Source organism: Gallus gallus, chromosome Z (assembly GCF_016699485.2).
Source record: "Gallus gallus isolate bGalGal1 chromosome Z, bGalGal1.mat.broiler.GRCg7b, whole genome shotgun sequence".
Taxonomy (NCBI): Eukaryota; Metazoa; Chordata; class Aves; order Galliformes; family Phasianidae; genus Gallus; species Gallus gallus.
Window position 1 is genome coordinate 19,438,483 of NC_052572.1, and position 21,254 is coordinate 19,459,736.

The 21,254-nt window shown below is 43.6% G+C and overlaps 1 protein-coding gene across 7 annotated transcripts in view; it reads right to left on the bottom strand.

Annotated features, from left to right (window-relative positions):
• ELOVL7 (ELOVL fatty acid elongase 7) overlaps positions 1 to 20,899 on the bottom strand; it is a 32,279-nt gene extending 11,380 nt beyond the window's left edge. The window contains exons 1-2 of one of the 7 annotated variants that reach the window (XM_015277347.4): positions 20,787 to 20,899; positions 1,291 to 1,384 (exon numbers count right to left, since the gene is read on the bottom strand). In XM_015277347.4, coding sequence (XP_015132833.1) covers positions 1,291 to 1,354 — 64 coding nt within the window. In that variant the 5' untranslated portion in view covers positions 1,355 to 1,384; positions 20,787 to 20,899. 7 annotated transcript variants of the gene reach the window in all.
• Between the last annotated feature and the right edge of the window lie 355 nt (positions 20,900 to 21,254).

Sequence of the window (21,254 nt, forward strand, 5' to 3'; positions counted from 1 at the left end):
CATCAGGAAGTTTCATTACAGAAGGACCCTGAGATATCTACTGACTCCATAAACTGTTGCTTTCATGGTCTGCTGCTGTGTGTTGGCAGTGAAGTTATACCACTGCAATTCTTGTTAAATGTTTAATTTATATTCAATCCATGGCGCTCAAGCAACATGTTATCCATGAGGCACTCTGATGCTGTTTACAGTCACATGATTCAGGGCTTGACGTAAGTATAAAAAAAGAAAGCAAATTATAGCACTGCTCACAGCCTGTTATGTGCCCAGTACTGCTGCCCATCACCAGCCAAGAGGGGTTGTGAACCACTGCACAGTGGATTAGAAAAAATTACATCTGTATGCATAGCACTGCAAGAGAATCACTTGCTCTTCACAATTGATTACTTTTCTGCATCCACCCCTCGCACTGGTACTACCAAAACATACCCAGTTTGGTTCTGAAGAAACCATAATATATTATGAGATGCCAAATACAAGCACTAGTAGGCAGATAGATGAGAAACTCAAACTGTGACATCACGGACAGTGCAGCAGGAATGCTCTGTCACCCATCTCAACCCACTTCATCCACATGCATCCCTGTGCATGCAAGCTGTGGTGCTGCTAAACAAGACAGATGGGTCCTAGCTATATTGGAAGCTACACTGAAAAAATACAAGTACTTATCACGCCTTCACTGCTTCTCAAGTCTCCCTGAGAATCAACTAATGCCGTTTACTACATGGCTACCACAATGAAGAGCACTAACATTATGTTAAAGCAAAACACGTTTAATATTCTCATACTGGGTGTGCCAAGAGACTAATCTTGGAAATAGGGTTGTGAGAGGGAATTACTCTGAGGGCTAATTTCAATATACTGTACCTTAACGGGGCTTGTGTTTTGCCAAGACAAAATACAGTAACACCACACACTTAGCACTATCAATAACCTTCCACTGTTTGTTAGTGAAAAAGTTACAGCTCTGCATTCAGTAGCATAGAAAAAACCTACACTTTATATTTAAGCAAGCCAGAAACTCCTACAGAGTAATCACTGCTGACACTTCATTAGTCTGGGGTCATACCTGTAAGTTAGCCAAGTTTTGTTTCTTCCCTTTTTTTTTTTCTTTTAAATTCAGAAACTAATTTATTCTTCATAGTTACAAAGTCAGTAGCTATCCTGACAAGCCTATGAAACACGTACAGGAAGATAAAGCTACTTTAAGCTGGTATCAGCACACCTACAATATCTGCACACTGAACTGCAAGATTATTGCAAGTTAAGTTTTAGATTTAAATGACTCACCGGCATCTTTGATCCATTCATCGTAGAGCAGCACAGCCTTTGAGGTCAAATTGCTAAGGGCCATTTTCACCTGATTAAGATTTTATGATGTTGCCTGTAGGAAAAATTAAACAAAACATAAATATGGATTTCTGCAATTAATAAAACAAAGCTCAATAAAACATTCTGGAAAATATTTTCAGCAAACAGAATGGAAACAGAAAAAGTTAATGGAGCACCACATGTGAAATACAGATTAGAGAGCGTTATTAGCTGGCCACATTGCATTACACTTGGTGCCAACTTATAGCTGAGCTGTTATGCACAATATGATTTCATAATCTCTGCATATTGAACAAGGTGCTTCCATGCCATAAAGCGTTATCTCAAGAAACCACACTGTGGTTAACCATTACAGTGAAGGGGAAAATATAAATAAAGAGCAGCTGCTTAGTTTGCTTTTATTGCCATCTCCTTTAGAAGTCCAACTCACTGGTAATGTGATGAAGTTCCTCTTTGCAACATTTACTATTGAAAAGTTCAATTTTGGAACTAAGGAGGGTTTCTAAGACAGGTGGGAGGGCAAAGAGGCTCCAATGTCTGTACACTGGTTTTAAATACAGTAATTAGTTACATTATAATTAGAATGCAAATCACACTCTTATGAATCAACTCTTTCTACAACAGCATTATGAAGCATTATAGTACCACTGGCAATAGCATTAACTAAAAGAACTTTCCAGCACATCCAGCTTGCACACAGCTTCATCCACGTATATAAAACAAAGAACGTCTGTATGAATACTGATTTTCACTCCAAAAAATCAAGTACCTACCAGCTCCTACCTTCGCTTATTTCCCCCCAGAAAATTTATTTTTTTAATCCCAGCACATCTGAACGGTGCCACTCCTACTCCCACTCAGTGTCACTCTCAGTACCTCAGCATAATCTTCACACAACATTCACCTCTTAGTCCAGGCCACAACACACCTTGATAACCAGCTCCTTTGTTCTGGCCTCCAATCTCAGCCTCCTCCAGTCTAAGTCAGCTGCAGCTTCTGAGAGCCAGTTCTACCCCCATGATGATGTAGCATCTCCCTGCTCACTCCTCAGATCTCCCTACTGTTTTCTCATTTGTCCTTTCATGTTCAAGGCCAGTCTGGATGGGGCCCTAGGCAGCCTGGCCTAGTATTAAGTGTGGAGGTCAGCAGCCCTGCCTGCAAGCAGGGGGGCTGGAGTTTGATGATCCTTGAGGTGCCTTCCAACCCAAGCCATTCTACGATTGTACACCAGAGCAAGCCTATAAACTATTTTCCTCCTTATCTCTAGTTCTAAAAGCATTTCCTGTTCTCTGGAATTTCGTAATATTGAATCACCCCAAAGCATGCTACACCCACCCTTCATCACAAAATGCAACTGACGAGCCTGCCTTCATGAGGGTTCATCTGATCTAGCTCTTAGCAGCTCTTATTTTTGCTACCAACGTTTTCCTACTTGCACTTCTGCCTTGTGTCTATAAACCTGAAACTACCCTTTCTTGTTCAGAAATTGTTCCTTCTGCTGACATCTTCCAGAAACATCTTCCAGCATCATCATCATTTCCTAGCAAAACATCACTGCCTTTATGCTGACCATCTTCACATGCCCTATACTACCTAGATTTAGACAGTACCATAGAAATTCAAATTGATAAGCAAAGCATCTTCAGTATGACCAAGGGGGTGAACTCCTTACTTCTTCACAGCTATCATGCTAAAGAAGAAATTATAATTTTATATGTTCTACTTTACAGATGTTGCAAAACTATTTTTTGTGGGTATAAGAAAAGTCAACATTGATCCAGCAAGCCTATCATCTTTCATCAAACAAGTTAAAATGAAGACGTTTCTTATTTCTAAGCAATCATCACACAACGTAACACTCTATAAATGCAAAATTACTCCCTAATGCACAACAAAAACAATATACACAGCTACTAAAAAGTAGAGAATAATGCCATAATCCCCCACACAGTTGCAATGCTCACTTCACAGAAGTTTTATTTTGCTATTATGCTGTACTGAACTCTTCACATTAAGTCTCTCCACACCACATGCCCAGTGGTACAGTGTGCTGCTGAGACCGTTCTGAACATTCCTTGTACTTCAAAGCTTTACTAAAATCAGAAATAGCCTGATGGCTTTTAGTATGCAAGCACACAATAGCCAATTTCTACCTACATAGATTAATTTGATTGCCTTAAATTACGGACAGGGTGATTCTAACATCCTAAGTGCAGTTCACACACATGGGCACTTTAACCTTAAATTCCTAGTGGATCAGATATTCCTTTTTCATTTTCAAACTAAGCATGAATGTCCCTTTTCACCCCCTCTGACATTTAAGCAAGCAAATATTGAGCAATCTTTATGGCTAAGACGAATGCATCAGGAGCTAGATTTCTGTAGAGACCAGTATTTTTAGGGTTTTTTTTTTTTTCTTTTTAATTAATCTTACTTTTGAATCCAGTGGTGTTTTGCTCTAGCAATCTCACATTAACTGTGATCAAGGGCATTTAGCACAACCAATAAATCACTATCCATACATTCCTCAGCAATAGCTGTGCTCATAAATCCACAGCAATTATTTTTACTCCCCCACACATGTACAGTCACACTAGAGTTCAATGAACAGACATAGGCCCATACATGCTTCTAACAAAACTCAACGTGAAAGAAGTCCATGTCCATTCTTACACAATTATTGTAATGTTCTCTACAAAAGGCACCACAGTGTTACAAAACTGTGTTTATAAAGGTGCTGGCAAAATTAGCAAAAGCAGGAAACATCTCCTTCCTTTTCTATTGTAAATTTAAATGACCCTCTTCTTTTTGGCAGGTTATAAATAACCTTGTCATCTTGCTCCATAAACCAAAGTATGGATGATAATGAAACTATGTAAACTCAACCCAGTCTTGAGCACAAGGTATTTCAGACTGTACAACAGTGACAACCAAGCAACCTGGCTGAAGATTAACTTGCGTTGGTAGAAAGTGTTGAAAATCTGTACTTTATTAATAATTATTAAATAGATTGATTACAGTAAGCTAGTCTTACAATACAGAATTCTTCCTATTTCAGTCACCTTAGAATATCCAGTCAAGAGTATATCAGACAATACATATCAAGGCATATCAAACAAGACGCCTTGTTCAACGTATTCTACCAAAACCTACAAAGCACCTTGTTCACAGAAAGACTCAGTAGTTCAGTCAAAAAATATATATATTCACTGAATACAGATAACCACATAATATTTAATCATTACTTCAATGAAGAACAATAGCTTATTGAATTCACTGTCATTCAGTCTTCCTCCTGTCAACCTGGTGATGATCTAAATGAAGCTCAGACTGGCTAGTTCTACATGCTGACCAAGACCTACACTAAATGAGGAATCCACTACCTCCAAACACACTCTCAAAAGTCCAGAAACTGCGTGGATGCTGGCCCAGAACAGATTGCCACTTGTTACACTTTGTGGTGTTGATAGACTTTTCCTCCTCCTCATGGCTGAAACCTCTAAACCTGACAATTGCAACCTCACCAATGCACAACTCTTTGCTTTTATCTATTTGACACGTCAACACCTCTTCAGTTTTGTATTAAGAATCAGATAAACGTGCTGTCAGTGTTTAAACAGCAACTCTAATGCCAGCTGGCCACTGACACCAAACACAAACTTTTTATCTGGAAACAGTCTACTTCTAATCCCCTGCTTTTGCTCATGGTAGAAACGCAGCAGTCAAAAACGCTCTTTCCATACTGCTGCATAAATACTTGCCCTACCTCTCCCGAACCCAGCGCTCACAGCTCTTCTCCCCTAAAAACATTTCACAGGAAGTGATACAACAAAGGCCCTCAGCCTTCCAAGTTTCATTTTTGTTCACAACTGCTGCTGAAGTTATTCTGGAAGTTTTGCAGCTTAGCTGTCAGACAGAAGAGAAGGGTGCACCAGCCAGAGCAGCCTGCCTCACTCAGCTTTGCCTCGCAAATGCTAAGAAATAACTGCATTTGAAAGTAAGCAAAGAACAAAAAGACACAACCAGGTATTCCGAGAGCAGGAATGATGCCTGTGAGGAAGACAATGCTGCTCATAACTTTCCTACGGCTAGAAGATTTGACATCAACGCATGCAACACTACTAGTTTATTTTCAAAGCATTTTGCAATTCTACATGTTCTCTCAACTAGCCACCTACTTCTCCTTCGTAAGTCCACTTCTATGAGCAATTGATTACATTTACATTAGGAGGTACATTTTGTCTCGTCACATTACACTTCACACACAAACTCATATGTACTGGGAAATACCGTAACAGTGCTTTTTCTTGTTATTTTTCTTGCTTGTTTGTTTTTAAGAACACCCCAGAAAACCCACACAACCACACAAAAGAGAAACAATTAGACTGTGCTTAAATAAAAAACAATTTCGATAGGCTGATTTTTCGCAATACAGTCATGTCAATAGGAAGAAACCCAATGAAGCTCTGGCACAGGTCTGATTCCAGCGTTTGCCGCTTTCAAAGCCTATGGAACTTATCCTCTAAACATGAATTTGGAAGTACCTGGCCTGAAGGGACAAAGACCTAGGGGCAAAGAAAACATTTCTTAAATACACGGATTTAGCTTTTCACGCTATGAACCCATTTGCACATTAAACATTTATTTAGCCACAGTTCAGTCAGTTTGACATACATTTAGTTCATATACCTGTTAACATTCCTGCAGAATCGGCACATCAGCACTTTTATTTCCAACGTTCCACCTCCTGCTTATAGTAGTTGCTTCTTGTAATGTTACTACCTGCTAGCAGCAGGGGATTTTCTTTTTATAATAGTCTAGACTGGAGTGAACTTGCTCAAAATTAGTGATACTAATGGACTAATTTTCAGAATTTAGTTATTTTGAATGATGTATCAGAAGGTGGGGTTTTTTTGTTTTCTTTTGGTTTTTTAAGTTTTTTAAAAAATCCAGCAATTCAAGTTCATTTTGCTGACTGAAAAGTTTTTAAGAACGTACATGCAGTCCTCTGAAGCTCTGGAAAATGAGCACTGCAGTCACTTCTATGAAACAAATGAAATCATCTGTGAAAACCTCTGTGAAGGTACTCGGCTCTTAGAAATAAATGAGTGCTTTTTTTATGTATACATTTTAGAATACCAATGGAATTCGTCCTGTGCACTGCAGCTCAAGCCAGCTGCACTAATATCATCTTTGAAGAGACCTTTAAATAAATATGCCTCATCATTATAAAGATGGGGCATAAGTGAACCGAATGATGGAACAGGCTGCATCAAAAGAGCAATGCCATTTGTTGCTCTCCAGTTCCCCATGGCTCAGCAGACAGCTGAAATAGCTGCAGCTGAATTAAGTCATGCAGCTTTGCAGAACTGATTTCAAATCTGACCATTAACTTTACTGGAGAGGGGCTACATGATGAAGTAATTTAAGCCAGCCAAGAACGTGCAAAAATGCCACAGCAAACCATTTCAGAACGCCTCATGATGACAAGCAGTAGGCATTAAGTTGCTGGAAGCGCTCAAGTTGTTAGTCCAAAAAAGCTTATACTGTTTCCTCTAACGGGAATTATTGGTATGCCTCAAACATTCTTTAATTTTAAATGAGAACAATAAGCTTCTAGCATTCTTCAGCTTAACCCACATGAGAGATATTTGCCATTATTTGCACTCATTTATTCCCCCTACAGAGTTTTTAATATTAAAAATGTACTTTTACTATTTAAAAGCAAATCTTGCTAACACCACCCCAAGTAAAAAAATTGTATTCTACCATCTAACTTCAGTCTCCTCTCTTTTAGTTTAAAACCATTCCTCCTTGCCATATCTTTACAGATCCTGGCAGAGAGGGCCTTACTTTTATAGGTATCTCTCAGCAAGATAGGAAATATGACAGCGAAGTACAAGCTTCAGTGGGGCAACTTCCACCCAAGGCAGATGCTAGAAGCACATTTTCTGGAATGCTACCCCTCTGACATGTCCAGCAGGTAATGATGGCAGGACCCCTCCCACCCTACAGACCCTGCAAGAACATGGGAGATCCACACAGGTCTGATTTCACAACAGCATCTTAAGAAATGACAGTAATACTAGCTGACATATTCAGTCACAATTGTGAAACTTCAATGTTTCAGAATCATTTAATATACAACTGTTAATTCTGCTCTTGAAGTTCACATGGTAATTAAATCGAGAACATTTCACAGATCGTATCTTTTGCATTACCTGGAGAACATCAGCTCTGCCCTTCCTATTTCCCAAGGGCGCACGGTTACGTAAATGCATTTATTTTAACTACATTATTCCCTTATGCCACACTGCAAACAAATGCAGAATAGCTATTACATTAGATTGGTTACTCACCTACGTTCTGCAATGAAGCGGGATATCTCCTGGCATTATAGATTTCCCTGAGAGAAGTTTCCATGACCTTCCCAATCCTTTATGCCTTCCCTCAACTACACTGCCCACTTTTTGAAAGGCACATCTCACAGGTAGGCTGGCTCTATCCTCCTTAGCATTCGGTGGACTTTTTTTGGGGGGGTTAATATTGAGATATATTGGTTGTTACCTTGATTAAATTTCAAGCTCTATCTCTGAAGCCATTCCATTAAAAAAAAAATTCTAATTTAGAGTACATCGGCCACCTTTCTGCGTACATTTAGCAGCAGGTATCAGGAATGAAATACCAGATTTCAGAGTAAGTGTAAATCCCTTTACAAAGAATGGGGACATATTAAAAAACAAAGAAAGAGGTTTAGAAATTGTATTAGAACATGTGCCTGTAAAATCCCATGCTGGCAGAAGTCACTAAGAGATCTAATACTTAACCTCCGTTGTCACCTTTATTGCATTATTTATATGGTATCTCTGTACTTAAGCTTTGCTTTTTGAACTACCATCAAATCTGTCATTTACCTACATGAGCAGAAGAGCCTCTAAGTAGCAGAACTAGTGAAAACACTCCATTTCAATCATGCTTCAAATTGGTTTTCTGCCAGCCATGTGGATTTCCCATCCTGTTAAAATAAAGACAATTTGTATTCTCTCCCACACCCACTTAAAACTTATTAACTGATACTGCAGACTTCAGTCAAGGCTGAAGACTGGTAATAGACACAGACAGCTCCATTTTGTATCCAGCCTCCAGCTGGTATTAAACAAGCATCCTTCTCTCTGTGCACTCGCATCCAACCACCAGCAACTCCATCATGTAGGCCCACAGCAACCCTGCTGATGGATCTGGCCCTCAGGCAGCTGCAGAATAAACCAGTGCAGCTCAGCAACCCAACTGGAATCTTCATCCTTTGGGAAAAGCAGTGGCTGAACCAGAGGAAACTCATGCAAGGGGAAACAGCGAGACACATGAATTGGGATGTCACAGGAAGGTGGAAAAGTAGGATTAGCAGCCTTGTCATAAATGTTTAAGCTGATGGTGAAATCACATATGGAGGGCACAAGATCATCATGCCCGGTCCTGCATAACCATAGACAATCATGTGTTATATATTCAGTTAAGAGAACACAGCACTCCAGCAAGCCCTCAGTCTGTCTATCACATGTACAGGGGATGCTTCACAACACAAGAATTAAAACCACTCAAACTGCAATGTGCTATGATCTGGTAGCAAAAGATTAGGGATAACATCAATGCAATTGTAAGCAATCCTAGGGACTAATCCCATAGAAAGGCCCATCAAGTCCAAATAGTCTCTGCAGTCGTAGCTTGGAAGGAAGGTTTCTCACAGGTCTGAATTTTATCATCAGTTTATCTCAAGGATGAGACACTGGGCTGTTTCCCAAGAGGATTTCCAGTTTCACTTGGGAAACAACCACCACAAACAGCAGCGTCTCTTTCAATTCTTCCCCACATCCCTCCTCAGCCTCCCCCCACTCTCCCCCGTTCACTGCATTCCTAGTGTTTCAGAGAAAGGCAAAAACTTAAGGGAGAAAAGCTACTTGAGATAAAAGCTGTTATCAGTGCTCCCCTGCCTTTACTTGAGCACTTGCAGGTCAGCCACCCTGCCTTCAGCTAGCCTCACTTGTCTCCTCACCTGCTGCTGCAGGCCACTGCACCCAGCCTACAGGAGCGTCTCTCCCTTATCCCCAGTGCATGGCTTGTGCTCAGCTCCCACAGGTTTCATTCCAGCTGGGCGATACCAGCTCCCAGAGCCACCCACTGCTGCCAGCACAGCAAGCCTTGTGACACACTGTGTGACAACTTTCACCTGGAAGTCAAAATAAGATTCACTTATGATGTAATATTTGTATTAATGAAACCTCGTTTCCATTAGCTACTGATAGACCATTACTCCTATCAAAAACCTCTGGCAAAGTATTCATTTAGTATTTGGGACAGATCTGATTGCAGTTAATCTCCTCTTTATCCAAAGGATTCAACAGCACCTCCTTCTTCCTCTTTCTTAAATATGTAACCAGAAAACCTTCTGCAGTGTTTTCACTTTTTATTTTAAGATCAGATCAGTTGGCTTAAGTCACTTTAAACAGGCTTTCACTGAACAAGAGCCATGGGCTAGGGAGTGGTGATGCAATCTGGTATGTTCAGCAGCATAGTCACACGCATCCTGTGCCACCCATTCATTCCTCTACAGGTGAGCATCACAACACGTAGAGCTTATACTCATCTGGACTTTTCCTTCTACAGTAAGCTCCATAAGATCTAGAGGGATAAAGAGCTACAAAAAAATTTAAGCTGCAAAGTTTGCTTTTTTTTTTCCTTTTTATTTTTTTTTTTTAGATTTCTGAGGCTTCTTTTCTTGTATAGGAAATAATTTACTTTTAAGAAATAATTTGTAGATGAGCTCTAAGAAGGTAGGGGGAAGAGGAATTGCTAACTAAATAAAATGAATGAAGGGAACCAAAGACATCTGATGACATCAAAAGCTCACATTTTAGAAGACTAAGGATGAATGGAATTTATGCACGTGCCCACAATACAGCATTAAAGACATTTAATATCCCCTCATGCTGATGACAGAACTAGCTCATTTTGAGTATAAACCAGAGGTTTCTTGGAATACTCTGGTAAGACACTTTTTCATCTTTCTACCACTCAGGCCTCTTAGGGCAAAGCACACAGAATGCAGGTAGAGCATGCCCATAACAGTTCTGAGAACAGGCAGAACACAAGCAGAACAGACCCAGCTAACATCAGATTTGTGTTTCATCTAAGATTCTCCCGGGCACTTCCGCTCTGTGATACTCCCCCACAAAGTCTGCCCCATTCTTGAACCTGTATGTAGGATGGCTTAGAATTGATTCCTGTTATGACTTCCACTGCTCTTCCCTACATAGCTAGCTCCAAAAGTAATGCCACCTATTTGCTTCCATGGAAACTACATCAGACACAAACAGCATGATTACACTGTTTGATGCAGCAAGTTCTCAGCTACAAAACACTCTTTATTAACACAGTCACCACCGTTAGCTGTGCATTTCATCAGTGATGAGAAAGAACCTGCATGCTGTGCTTTTAACAGTCAGCACCATCTGAGGTGACCCACTGTCACCACTGCTGAAATGCACCACCTACCTCTCATTGTGCTCACAACCACTGTTTGGTCTCTCAGTGTTCAGCAAGCATCAATGAATGTCGATGGGTGCCATTTTCTCCTCATGGAGGAGTTCAATGACACACCTTTGCTTCATACACACTTCCATGTCAGACAGTCACTCTGCTGCCATCTGTTACATTGCAAGAGAATGTAATGGAATATTGGCAGGAAGGTTCAAGCTCTACCACCACACCACCAACATCCACCCCTGACATCACAGACCAACATAATGAAATAGGAGGTGTTACTTTTGAAGCAGCCCCCATACCTGCCTGATTAAAGTTACTCGTGCAAATACGGAGTGGGATAAGAGTGAGACCATCCCCTTTCTTCAGTAGTAAGCTGTAGCTGCAACACATAATCTCCTCCTTAACAGTCAAAAGGGGAACTATATATAAGGATCTCATATGTCTAATTAATTAAAATATAAACAGTTTTCTACCAGGAACTGGTAGACAACATAGTTTGTGTCCACTCATTTGGCAAAAAAGTGACATTAATAAATTGTCACTAAATAGTCACTGTGAGGGCAATCCATGGAACCTGAACAAAAAGAAATAAAGAGACAAAGAGCTAGACTACAGTTTCCAGAAAAGACCCCTTAAAACAAGTAGGAACAAGACTTGCTACACAGGCAGCATCTTGTTAATCTAACTATTAACGATGGAAAATAAAAGCAGACAAGTTTCAATAACATTTTTTAGCTAAATAATCAATGACAATGTACCTCTAGCTATTCAACAATGAGTAAGTATAAATGGAAAAAAATCAGACCTCAGATTTTTTCCTGTGGTAGAGAGGAAGACTGTACTGTCTTTCAACACGAAAACTCAGAACAAAATTTAATGGGAAGGGGAGACAAATATATAAATATACATGCATAAACAGTTACCTTAAGAAGGTAACATTCACCTTAAAAAATTAACCTTAAAAAAGGTGAACAAATAAAGTGTGGAATATTCATCAGTACTGAAGGAAGTATTTTCCTACTGTCATTTCTTGCTTACAGCAAGATTACAGCAACTGACAACTCAGGTACTGTCATCCCAGAAACCATGATGCAAGGTCATTGTCACTTTACAGAACTTTTATTACAACAGCTGCAATGTTGCTGTGTTCAGAATGTGAGTAAGCAGGAACACTGATAACACCGGTGTGGAGTTGTGACATATTTTGTTCACTGTTTAATGCAGCAAATTACAAGAGCTGAGCTGCTCCCACACCATTTGCTCATGCTGACATAGGCTAATTTCCTTCACCATTGTTTCCCACTGCCTTGCACGTGCTCAGCCTCCCCAGCCTCGGGTCCTGAGCTGATATCCTCAGCAGCAAAATAACGCATTCCTTCTACTCCAACATTGCTTGCATTGTATTAAGCGGCCATAAATTTTAAAGGCAGCTGACCCACAACTGACACCCTCCCCATCCACCCACCATCCAGCATAGCGGACATGCTGTTGCACACTGTAAACATTGGCAACTACATCCTCCCTAGGAGGCCCTTCCAAAGGAAAACTGGGACCAGCTGTGTCCACAACCTTCTGCTGTGACACATGCTGTGCAGTGGTCTGCTCTGGGGAGAGCAACACAGGTTGCTGAACTTCGAAGAGAGATGGCAAGGGCAGCAGTGAGATGAGCCATTTTAAAGGAAGCCCATGCTCATTTTGAAACTAAACCATCAGAATGAGGAAGTCCAGTGTCATTAAAAAAAAAGCTGCTGCTCACAAATTCAATCTTGGAACATCAGGCAATGTGATGTGCTCCCTGAAGTGCTCCAGGAAGCAACTACATAGCCACATCCTAAACCTTTCCAGTCCAGAGGTAAAAATTTATAGAGATGCAGTTGGAGGTCCCAAATCATTGAAGAACATGCAATTAATGGTGCTCTGCTTTGTATTTTAAAAACAACATTCTTCAGCATGGCAAAAGGTCACGTTAATCTGTAAAAATGCACTTGGGAATATCAGCCATCCCATGAACGTATTCTACACCATTGAGATATGCTTTAAGATTCAGGCCTCTTGGCCAGAACAGCTAAATAAGAGCCATGAAAACAAGAGTAGGGTTCTAATTTCTCCTAACAGCCCAGCATCCCAAACAACATCCCCACCTGGAAAGAGGAAAAAATTGTTTTGCACTTGACCAGAATTACTGCAGAAGTGAAACAGTTTCAGAAATTGACATGAGATTGAAATGCCTTAAGAAAAAGCAGATGTTTCCCAGCCAGTACCAGTGGAATTCTATCCTCAAGGGAGGAACCACAGAAGAATGGAGAAGGCAAAAAGATGCCCAAACATCAAGGACAGATGGAGAAGGTGACCCTGCAGACTCATCCACAGTCAAGAAAGACACTGCCAAGACTGCAGCATGCTTATACTTCAAGTCTGGGCATGAAAAGATGAAAGCTGGTATATTACAAACCCCTACTTGATAAGGTTTGAAATTTGGTTAAGTCTTCGTGTTCCACCCAAGAAGCTTTGGGTGCTGCTTACAGTACAACTTGGTGAGTAGCTTTCCATGGTGCCCTCCCCTTCTGAGGTGACTGCACCCCTTGCAGGATGATCCAGTTTTCCAGAGGTTGGAGACATCATGAACACAAGGAAGGAGGCACCTCTGCTTTAATTTGGCATTAACAGGAATACCAGAAACACTCTTTTCCACTTGCTCTGTGGATACCCTCCAGAGGACTATAAAGGTATCAGGAACTCTTTGGATGCCCACAAAAGCCTGGTTGGTCAGGACTCAATAAACAGATGGAACAGGGACACTCACAGCTGCCTACAAGCATTACAGAGGAAACATCTGATCCAGGTGACTCACAGCAGTGAAAGGCCTATGGAAACAAAAGAAAAAGGCTGCTCCAAGGGCAAAGCAACATTGTGCGGGTCAGCAGCCAGATGACAACCTACCCTCAAAAACTTCAATGGAAGTACAATTCCCTACCAGATAAAATATTACCTGGTTTGATTAGCAAAGAAGCGTTAAACCATTTCTAAATCAGCTTTTTTTTTTTTTAATAAAAATTAATGTTTAAAAGGCTATCAGCACTTTGTTCTACTTCCAAGCAAAAAACATGCAGCAGTTTGCATAACACCCAATGCCAAGTGGAGGCCAGTGTTATGGGCAAAATATATTAATGACATGACACAGTTGTTACGGTTGACGTCTGCCCCAGGTCTTGTTACTTAGATCTCAATTCCCGCGATAACCAGAACATTAGGACATTGTCAGTATTTTGCACTTTCGGGAAGCACAGTAAGAGTATATAAAGCCATACTGTGCAGGTTAGAGCTTCTTTAAATTAGCTTAACACTGAATAATGCCTTCACAGAAGAAAAGGATGAAACGCACCACATTAGCACACAGGCTTATTCACAGGTATGTCATCAAGTACAATTCCATCTGGGAGAACGACTGAATATTTTTCATCTTCTATCAGAATTTTCCACAACCACAGCAGTTCCCAGGCACCAGGAGACCACCCAGGACCACAAGACATGGCTGCAGTTTAAAATAGATAAGCTGAGCTAGACAGTATGAACTGGTTGATCCCTCCACATCAACTGCACTTATTTTTCCCATTTCTGTTCCTGAAAGATTGCCAAATACAAATAGCCAAATAAATAAATAAATAATCCCATCAACAAAGTACATTAGGCAGCGAGTGTGCCACATTAGAATAACGCAGGAGATGATAATACTTTCAGTGCAGAAGGTTGGCAAGAAGCAGAGCACTCAGAGAACTCAGCCTAATGCTGATGTTCCCATATAACAGTACACAAGAAGCACTCATCACGCAACATCAGGAAAGGAGAAGGAAACTGGAACGCCTCCAAATCAAAGAAAGATTCAACTTATATCTAACTGTGCATTTCAGTTACCAAGAGAAGTCTGAGATGGCCTGCTTTGCATGAAGATTTCAGTGCTCTGCAGAACAGGTCAGAATGTTTGGTTTGTCCTCTGCATGGAGAGCTCAGTCACTAGAGAAAAAAAGTGTTTCTTTTCCCACTTGCCAGCACAGCAAAGCAATGAACAAAACTATAACGTTGGTGCGAGCTCTGTATTCCAGTTACTATCCAAAACTACCAGGCCACATACCACTATCTGAACCTACAGCAACACCACAACCCTCATCCTCCCGCAGCAGGCAGCCATTTTTCTTCCACTCTTCTATCTCCCCTCCAGAGGATTTCACCGCTCACAATCAAGCCAAGGAATCAGCTTTCACCCACACTCACCATCTTCGATACACGTGATCCAGCTGCAGGTTCACCCAGATGACAACATCCACACAGTGAGATGCTGGCCCACTGACTGGACCTCTTCTCTCTGCCCTTGTCTCAGCAGATACGCCAAGGTCACATAATTCCACCATCTGTAAGAGCAGCTTCCTTTGCTATCACAGAAGCCTGTCTAGATTCAATTATGTTTTGTCCAATGCTCTGGCACTTAGATGAAGGCAAGTGATGACGTGCAAGTACACTCTACAAGGATCCAAGCAAGCACACCAAGCAGCACAATTTCCACAGATCCCGAGTTAGTCTTCTATTCAATAACTAAAAATGCAGGTCAAATGGGGCCTATGAGCCGTTCAGTTCTAAAATACAGTAGCAGCCTCATTTCAATAGACCTGTCCAGATCAAATCAGAACTGAGCATTTTCCAATCAGTGTTCAGAAAGCTTTCCTCTGCTACCTTTCTTCAGATAAGCCCCTCTCAGAGCAGCCAACTATGTCGTTTTTTGGGAAGCTGTTTCATGATAATGTGAAACTCAGCTGGCGGATTTCCTATTCCGTAACGTTTCATACATTCAAAGGACTTGCTGAAGGGAGGCAATGAGAGCTCCAACAGCTTGTAACTTCTGCACTCCCCAACTTTTCTCCCTCTCCAGAATACCAACGGTCATGGTTAGAACTGAAACGAGACTTCTTGAACACCAGATCTATCCAGAAAGTGACTTACAGCCTTCCTTCATAGTTTTATTACTTTTTCATGGAGAGAAAAAGAAAAAAAAAAAAAAACCTTGAGTAGGTTCCTGTAATCTAAGTACAGAAGTCCTAAAGAAACAATGCTGCTGGTGTCACGGTAGTAATACAAATGGAAGGAATGAGAAACTGCAATAACGTCCCATGGAACATGGCTCAAAAATAGTCTTTCAAAAGCTTTAATTTCAAAGCTGATATTGAACACCCCCCTCGCTGCATTAGCCTTCCGGCTTTTGTACACAGTTTCTTCCATACATCTTGGTCACAACAGATGAAGGTGGACAGGGCACTTCCTAAGTGCATTACAGTAATTTAATTAAGCTTGTCAGACCCATTCCATACAACTAAAAGTCTCAAAAATGAGCCTTTTATTTCAGCACAGAGAAGACAAGCCACAAAACTCTGACTACAGAAGCGATTAAAGAATATAATTCAATTCAGATATTTCCAACTGTACATCTAAGCAAACAGAGCAGGGATTGTTGGGCAATGATATAAATGTAAACACTGTAAAACACACTATTCAACTGAAATATATATATATCTGAAATTAAGTGATTTTCACCTGTACAGGAAGAGGCAGCGTTAGAAGCTACTGCCCTGAACAGAGTATAAACTTTTTTGTACAGTCCATCCCTATCTGTTCGTAACACCATATGGCAAATACCACAGTATTTGTTTAACAGAAGGAACAGGCACACCTGACCTATAAACCCTGATACTCCCAAAGCATCAGCCAATACCTTTAATCAAGGAGAAAACCAAAAACGGCTTAATCAAAAGAAAAGAAAATGAAAATACTGTATTAAATCCTGACCAGAAAAAAAAAGAAGCCTGATACATAAAAACATACTGTATTTCATTGAAAAGAAGTAATTTTTCCCCTATAAAAGATATTTTCTCCATCAGCAACAACAGCTCTAGACCAAGAAGTTCCTCCTTTCCATTCACCTTGCACTCTGCTCAGCATGTATCACAAAACAGCAGCTTCAACCGCTACCAACGCTTCTCACTTCACTTTAAAACTGCTCAGACAAAATGCAAACAAAAAAATAAAAAAAAAATTAAAAGAGTAATGTGAAATGTTCCTGTGTTGCACAAGCATACAGAGATGCACTGAGTCAGGTCACTCTGACTTTGTTTTAAATCTTTTCAGGATTGATGATAGAATGCAAATCATCTCCACATCAACAAACCAATCTTTGTGTTTCAGACTCCAGCAGGAGTCTTTTGTTAGGAGACAAATAATAGAAGGAACAGAGTTATTCTTAGCAAGCTCTGTTTTTAACTCAGACATATTTATAAATCCAAGATGCAGTCTCTGGAATAGCAGGGCTCTCCTGAAGTCCCATTCAGGAGATACCTGTAAGAAGTTACTAGCATTTTGCACTTATCAACAACTGTTTGTTTGCATGCATTTTTGAAGTGCACAATACAAACTTATATTCATATTCATACACATTTGGTGACGTAATTCTTTAAAAAGAGAAGAAAAAAAAGTGATTTGAATAGAGGCTCCAGACACGGGTCCCAATGGGCAAGGCACAGCATCGATACAAACATAATGCAAATTGCAAAGACTTCACGATACAACTAAATGCACACAGGGAACACACAGCAACTCACAAAGACAAGACAAGGTGACCAGCAAGTTGTTCAAAAAGTAAGTTTGCAATTGGAAGAGCCCCTTTAATGGGACTAACATCTTTTTAATCACCCCCATTACTCATTCCTACCCCAACACGGCCTCTTACTCGTGCAACCTTTTCTGGCCTCATGGAAACAGACTGTGAAACACAAGGGCCGGGGGGAAACAACCCACAGGAAAAGGTAAGAAAGAGCATCTTCATCCAGGAGGGCACTGGCGCACACCCAGCACCCAACCACAGCAAGAGGAGCAGCACTGACAAAGGATAGGAGAAATGCTGTGGAGCTGCAACAGCAGGCGGAGGTGGGATCAGGTGAGGGGAGTCAGCAGCCGTTGCTCTGACAGCGGTGACGCGGCCCTGGCACAGGGGAGGGGGCAATCCAAATACCATCGCTCCTGGCAAACACGGTGACTCGCTGCGCTTATTTGCTGCCACCTGAACTCAGCCTCCTTGCGACATCCGTGCTACTCTGCGACGGCACCCAGCGCGCTCAGGGCTGGCAGGCTGCACAAGGGGCAGTCCCAGAGGTCAGCTGCGTGCCAGCTGATGTCAGAGTGAGGACTCAGATCCCGCCATCCTCATACAGCACCAAGGTAACAACACAGCCTCTGTGCACACCTGCGCTGCTCTGAATTTAGCGCTCTTCTCCCACTGTTCCATTCATTACCTGCGCGCAGGTCTTCTTCACTCGGCATCTTAAGAAATATTTTGTGTAACCATCGTAAGCAGAGTGTAAGTAGGGAGAGATACACCAAGGGAAAAAAAAAATGAAAACATAACAAGCACACAGAGAGCATTTCACCACGTTATGGGAGGAAAGAACAACACTGCTCAACATTTCCTGTTCAGTATTCAGCATTAGACGCAGAAAACAAGGACATTAAAAAAATACCCGAGCCGCTCTGGCTTCTATCATCAGGCTTAACTCACATACAGTATCAGCTGAAACAATTACTGTTACTTCTGGGATTTCACTTCAGGAGGACCAGAAGGACAGAAAAATCCTCATCTGCCACATCACCTGCAACTGCACAAACTTCTGGCAAATCAAACACGTGGAAACAGGCTCTAGAAAATCCGACTGCACTGCGTGTCCCTTCAGCTTTCATTTTCTTCCCTTTAAAAGGAGCTACATTGAAAGAAAAATAAAACCAGGTATACAAAATGTGCCGTCAGTGTTTTTGTTCAAATATTTCAATATTTTCAAATAGGAAAAGGTTTACTTTTCACCCTTCAGGCTGCATTTGCTTCCTGCAGCTGCAGCACATGGCCCATGCACCGAGGGAAGCAACCAGTCCAGCATAACCATGTGGAGCTACCAAGCAACTTTTAAATTGTATTTAAGGTAATTTTTACTGAGCAGAAAACCCCTAAAATTAAATCTGAGAACAAACTACAATGCTCTTCTTTCCGATATGCTTTATTTTTATTTTTATTTTTTTAATTAAATTGGCATAGCTTCTGTTTGAGTCTCCCAGAGCTGGGCTCCCAAGCACAGGTCAGCTCCATCCTTAACACTCAGAGCTGCCTTCAGAAGCATCAACAAATGGCAGTGGAGGAAAAGGCAAGCGGATCTGCCAGTTCTCAAACTTTGCATGAAGTTGGGCAGGGAGAACAGAGACTGAAGCGCACCTGCGTGCGTCACCCACTGTGACTACAGGAAAGAAAACCAGGACAAAAGCAGCTGAGAGAAACGGAGCTCTTTCTGGTCGCACACGGTCTAGGAAGCAGCTTAATGCTTCCGACATCCCTCCCACCCTGCAGCAGGCGTGGGAGACCGGCGCAGGCACCGCTGTGCCGCTGCTCAGGCTCAGCAGCCAGGCAGGCAGCAGAGATAAGAGAAGCTTTAAATCAGGAGTAAGAGCAAAAGTGCAAGGTAGCGAGAAAAAAAAAAGTTCCAGTTTTCCGGTTTATTGCGGCAAGGAGAAACAATGGCAGGAAGGGCACGGCGCAGTCAGCAAAGGCAGCCGAGTCACGTCAGGATACAGAAACGTACCTGATTAGTTCTCTCGGCAGCGTGCAATTAGCTGAGATATTTCATGATATTCAGAGAGCTCTGTAACTAAGTCAAATCCTTCGCGGCGTGCATTTTCCTTGACTAACGCCGCGGCGTCTCTCCCAGCACATTCCATGAATATCGCTTCCTGCAGCACAACCTGCCTCCCGCCGCTCCCACACACCACTTAGCAGAAAGTTGACCGACGCGCTGCGAGGAAAGCCGCGCTACTTCCCGCACCGGCGACGGAGCTGCCGACAAGGAAGACTCTCGGCCCGAGCCCGGCCAGGTCTCCCCAGCCCTGCGCTACCTCCGAGAGACGCGCAGCCACGAACGCTCCGCTCCCACGCGGCCCCCCACGGCCGGGCTGTGCCCGCAGCCCCGCGCTGCCCGCGGCGCAGAAACCGCCCAAACCTCCGCGCGGGGCAGCCCGCAGGCAGAGCCGCGCTACGTCTGGGAAAGCAGCGGGCAAGGGAAAAAGTTTCCGATCTGTTCCGACAGTGTGAGACAATTTCTCTCCATCTACCACACAAAGCGATCGGTCGGAGCCGACCTGCAGCTCCCTGCTGGCAGAGCATCCTCCGACCCCTAAAGGGGTCGCGCCCCGCCGCTCGCCCAGCACCGTCCCGCACACAGCTCGGGCCGGGCCGGCGGGCAGGAGGGAAGAGAGGCGGCGGCGCCCAGAGAGCGCTCAACCCGCCCGACGGCCCCTGGCGAGACAGCAGCCTGCAGCGCTGCCTTCGAAGGTCTCCACCACGTGTGCCACGCCTCTGCCCGCCGCCGCCAGCACCTGCAGCCCTGCAGCTCTCGGTGTCCGCGACCACTCCTCGTTCCGGGGACTGGGAAAAGGCACTTCTGTTAAGAATGCCCGCAGCGCCCCGGCATCCCGCGCCTCCTCGCCGGAGGGACGGCTCCTCCGCGCGGGGCTCGTAGGTGAACCGATCGGAGCAGAGAGCGGCCAGGGGATGGACACTGCGGGGGGCGGCGTGGCGGCGACGGTGGGCACCGCGGGGGCAGCCGCGCGTTGAGAGGAAGCGGAGCTCGGGAGCGGCCGGGGAGCAAGGACGGGGACACTGGAGAGGCGGGGGAACCGCACAGCCGCGAGCTCGGGGCAGAGGTCGCGAGAGCCACCCTGGGACCGGACGGGACCCGTCCCGACCCGACCCGACCCGACCCGTCCCGCCCCATCCCCAGCGCGGAGCCCAGGGGTCGCGCACGCACCTCCCGCCCTCTCCGCGCCCCGGCGGCACTCACGCGGCAGCGGCGCATCCACACCTGCCCCCACTGCGCCGGGCAATAACTGCGGGGCGCGCGCGGCCGCCCCCGACAGGGCGCGCGGATGGCCACGCCCCCAGCCGGGCACGCCCACAGGGCACGCCCCGCGCTCCCTCCCGTGGCGCGGCACTGAGTCAGCGCCCGCCGCCCACGGGCCGGGGAGGGCGGGTGGTGCGGGCCGGGCGAGATAAACGGCGGTGTTCTGTCGGAGCGCCGCCGCGGTGTGCGAGCCGTCCTCGGAGAGCTGCTCTTTGCGAGTCAGAGTGGCTGCGCGAGTTCTTTGTGCTCAGGGAGCGGCGAGACGGGGGTCGCGGAAGGCAAAACCTGGTAGACGGAGTCGTTCCTCGCGTAACAAAAAAGAGAGTAAAACAAAACGAAGCTAAACTGCTCGGCTTTTGCCCAGTACTTCTGGTCACGCTTCCATCCTTCCCTTAGGATTGTGGGTAC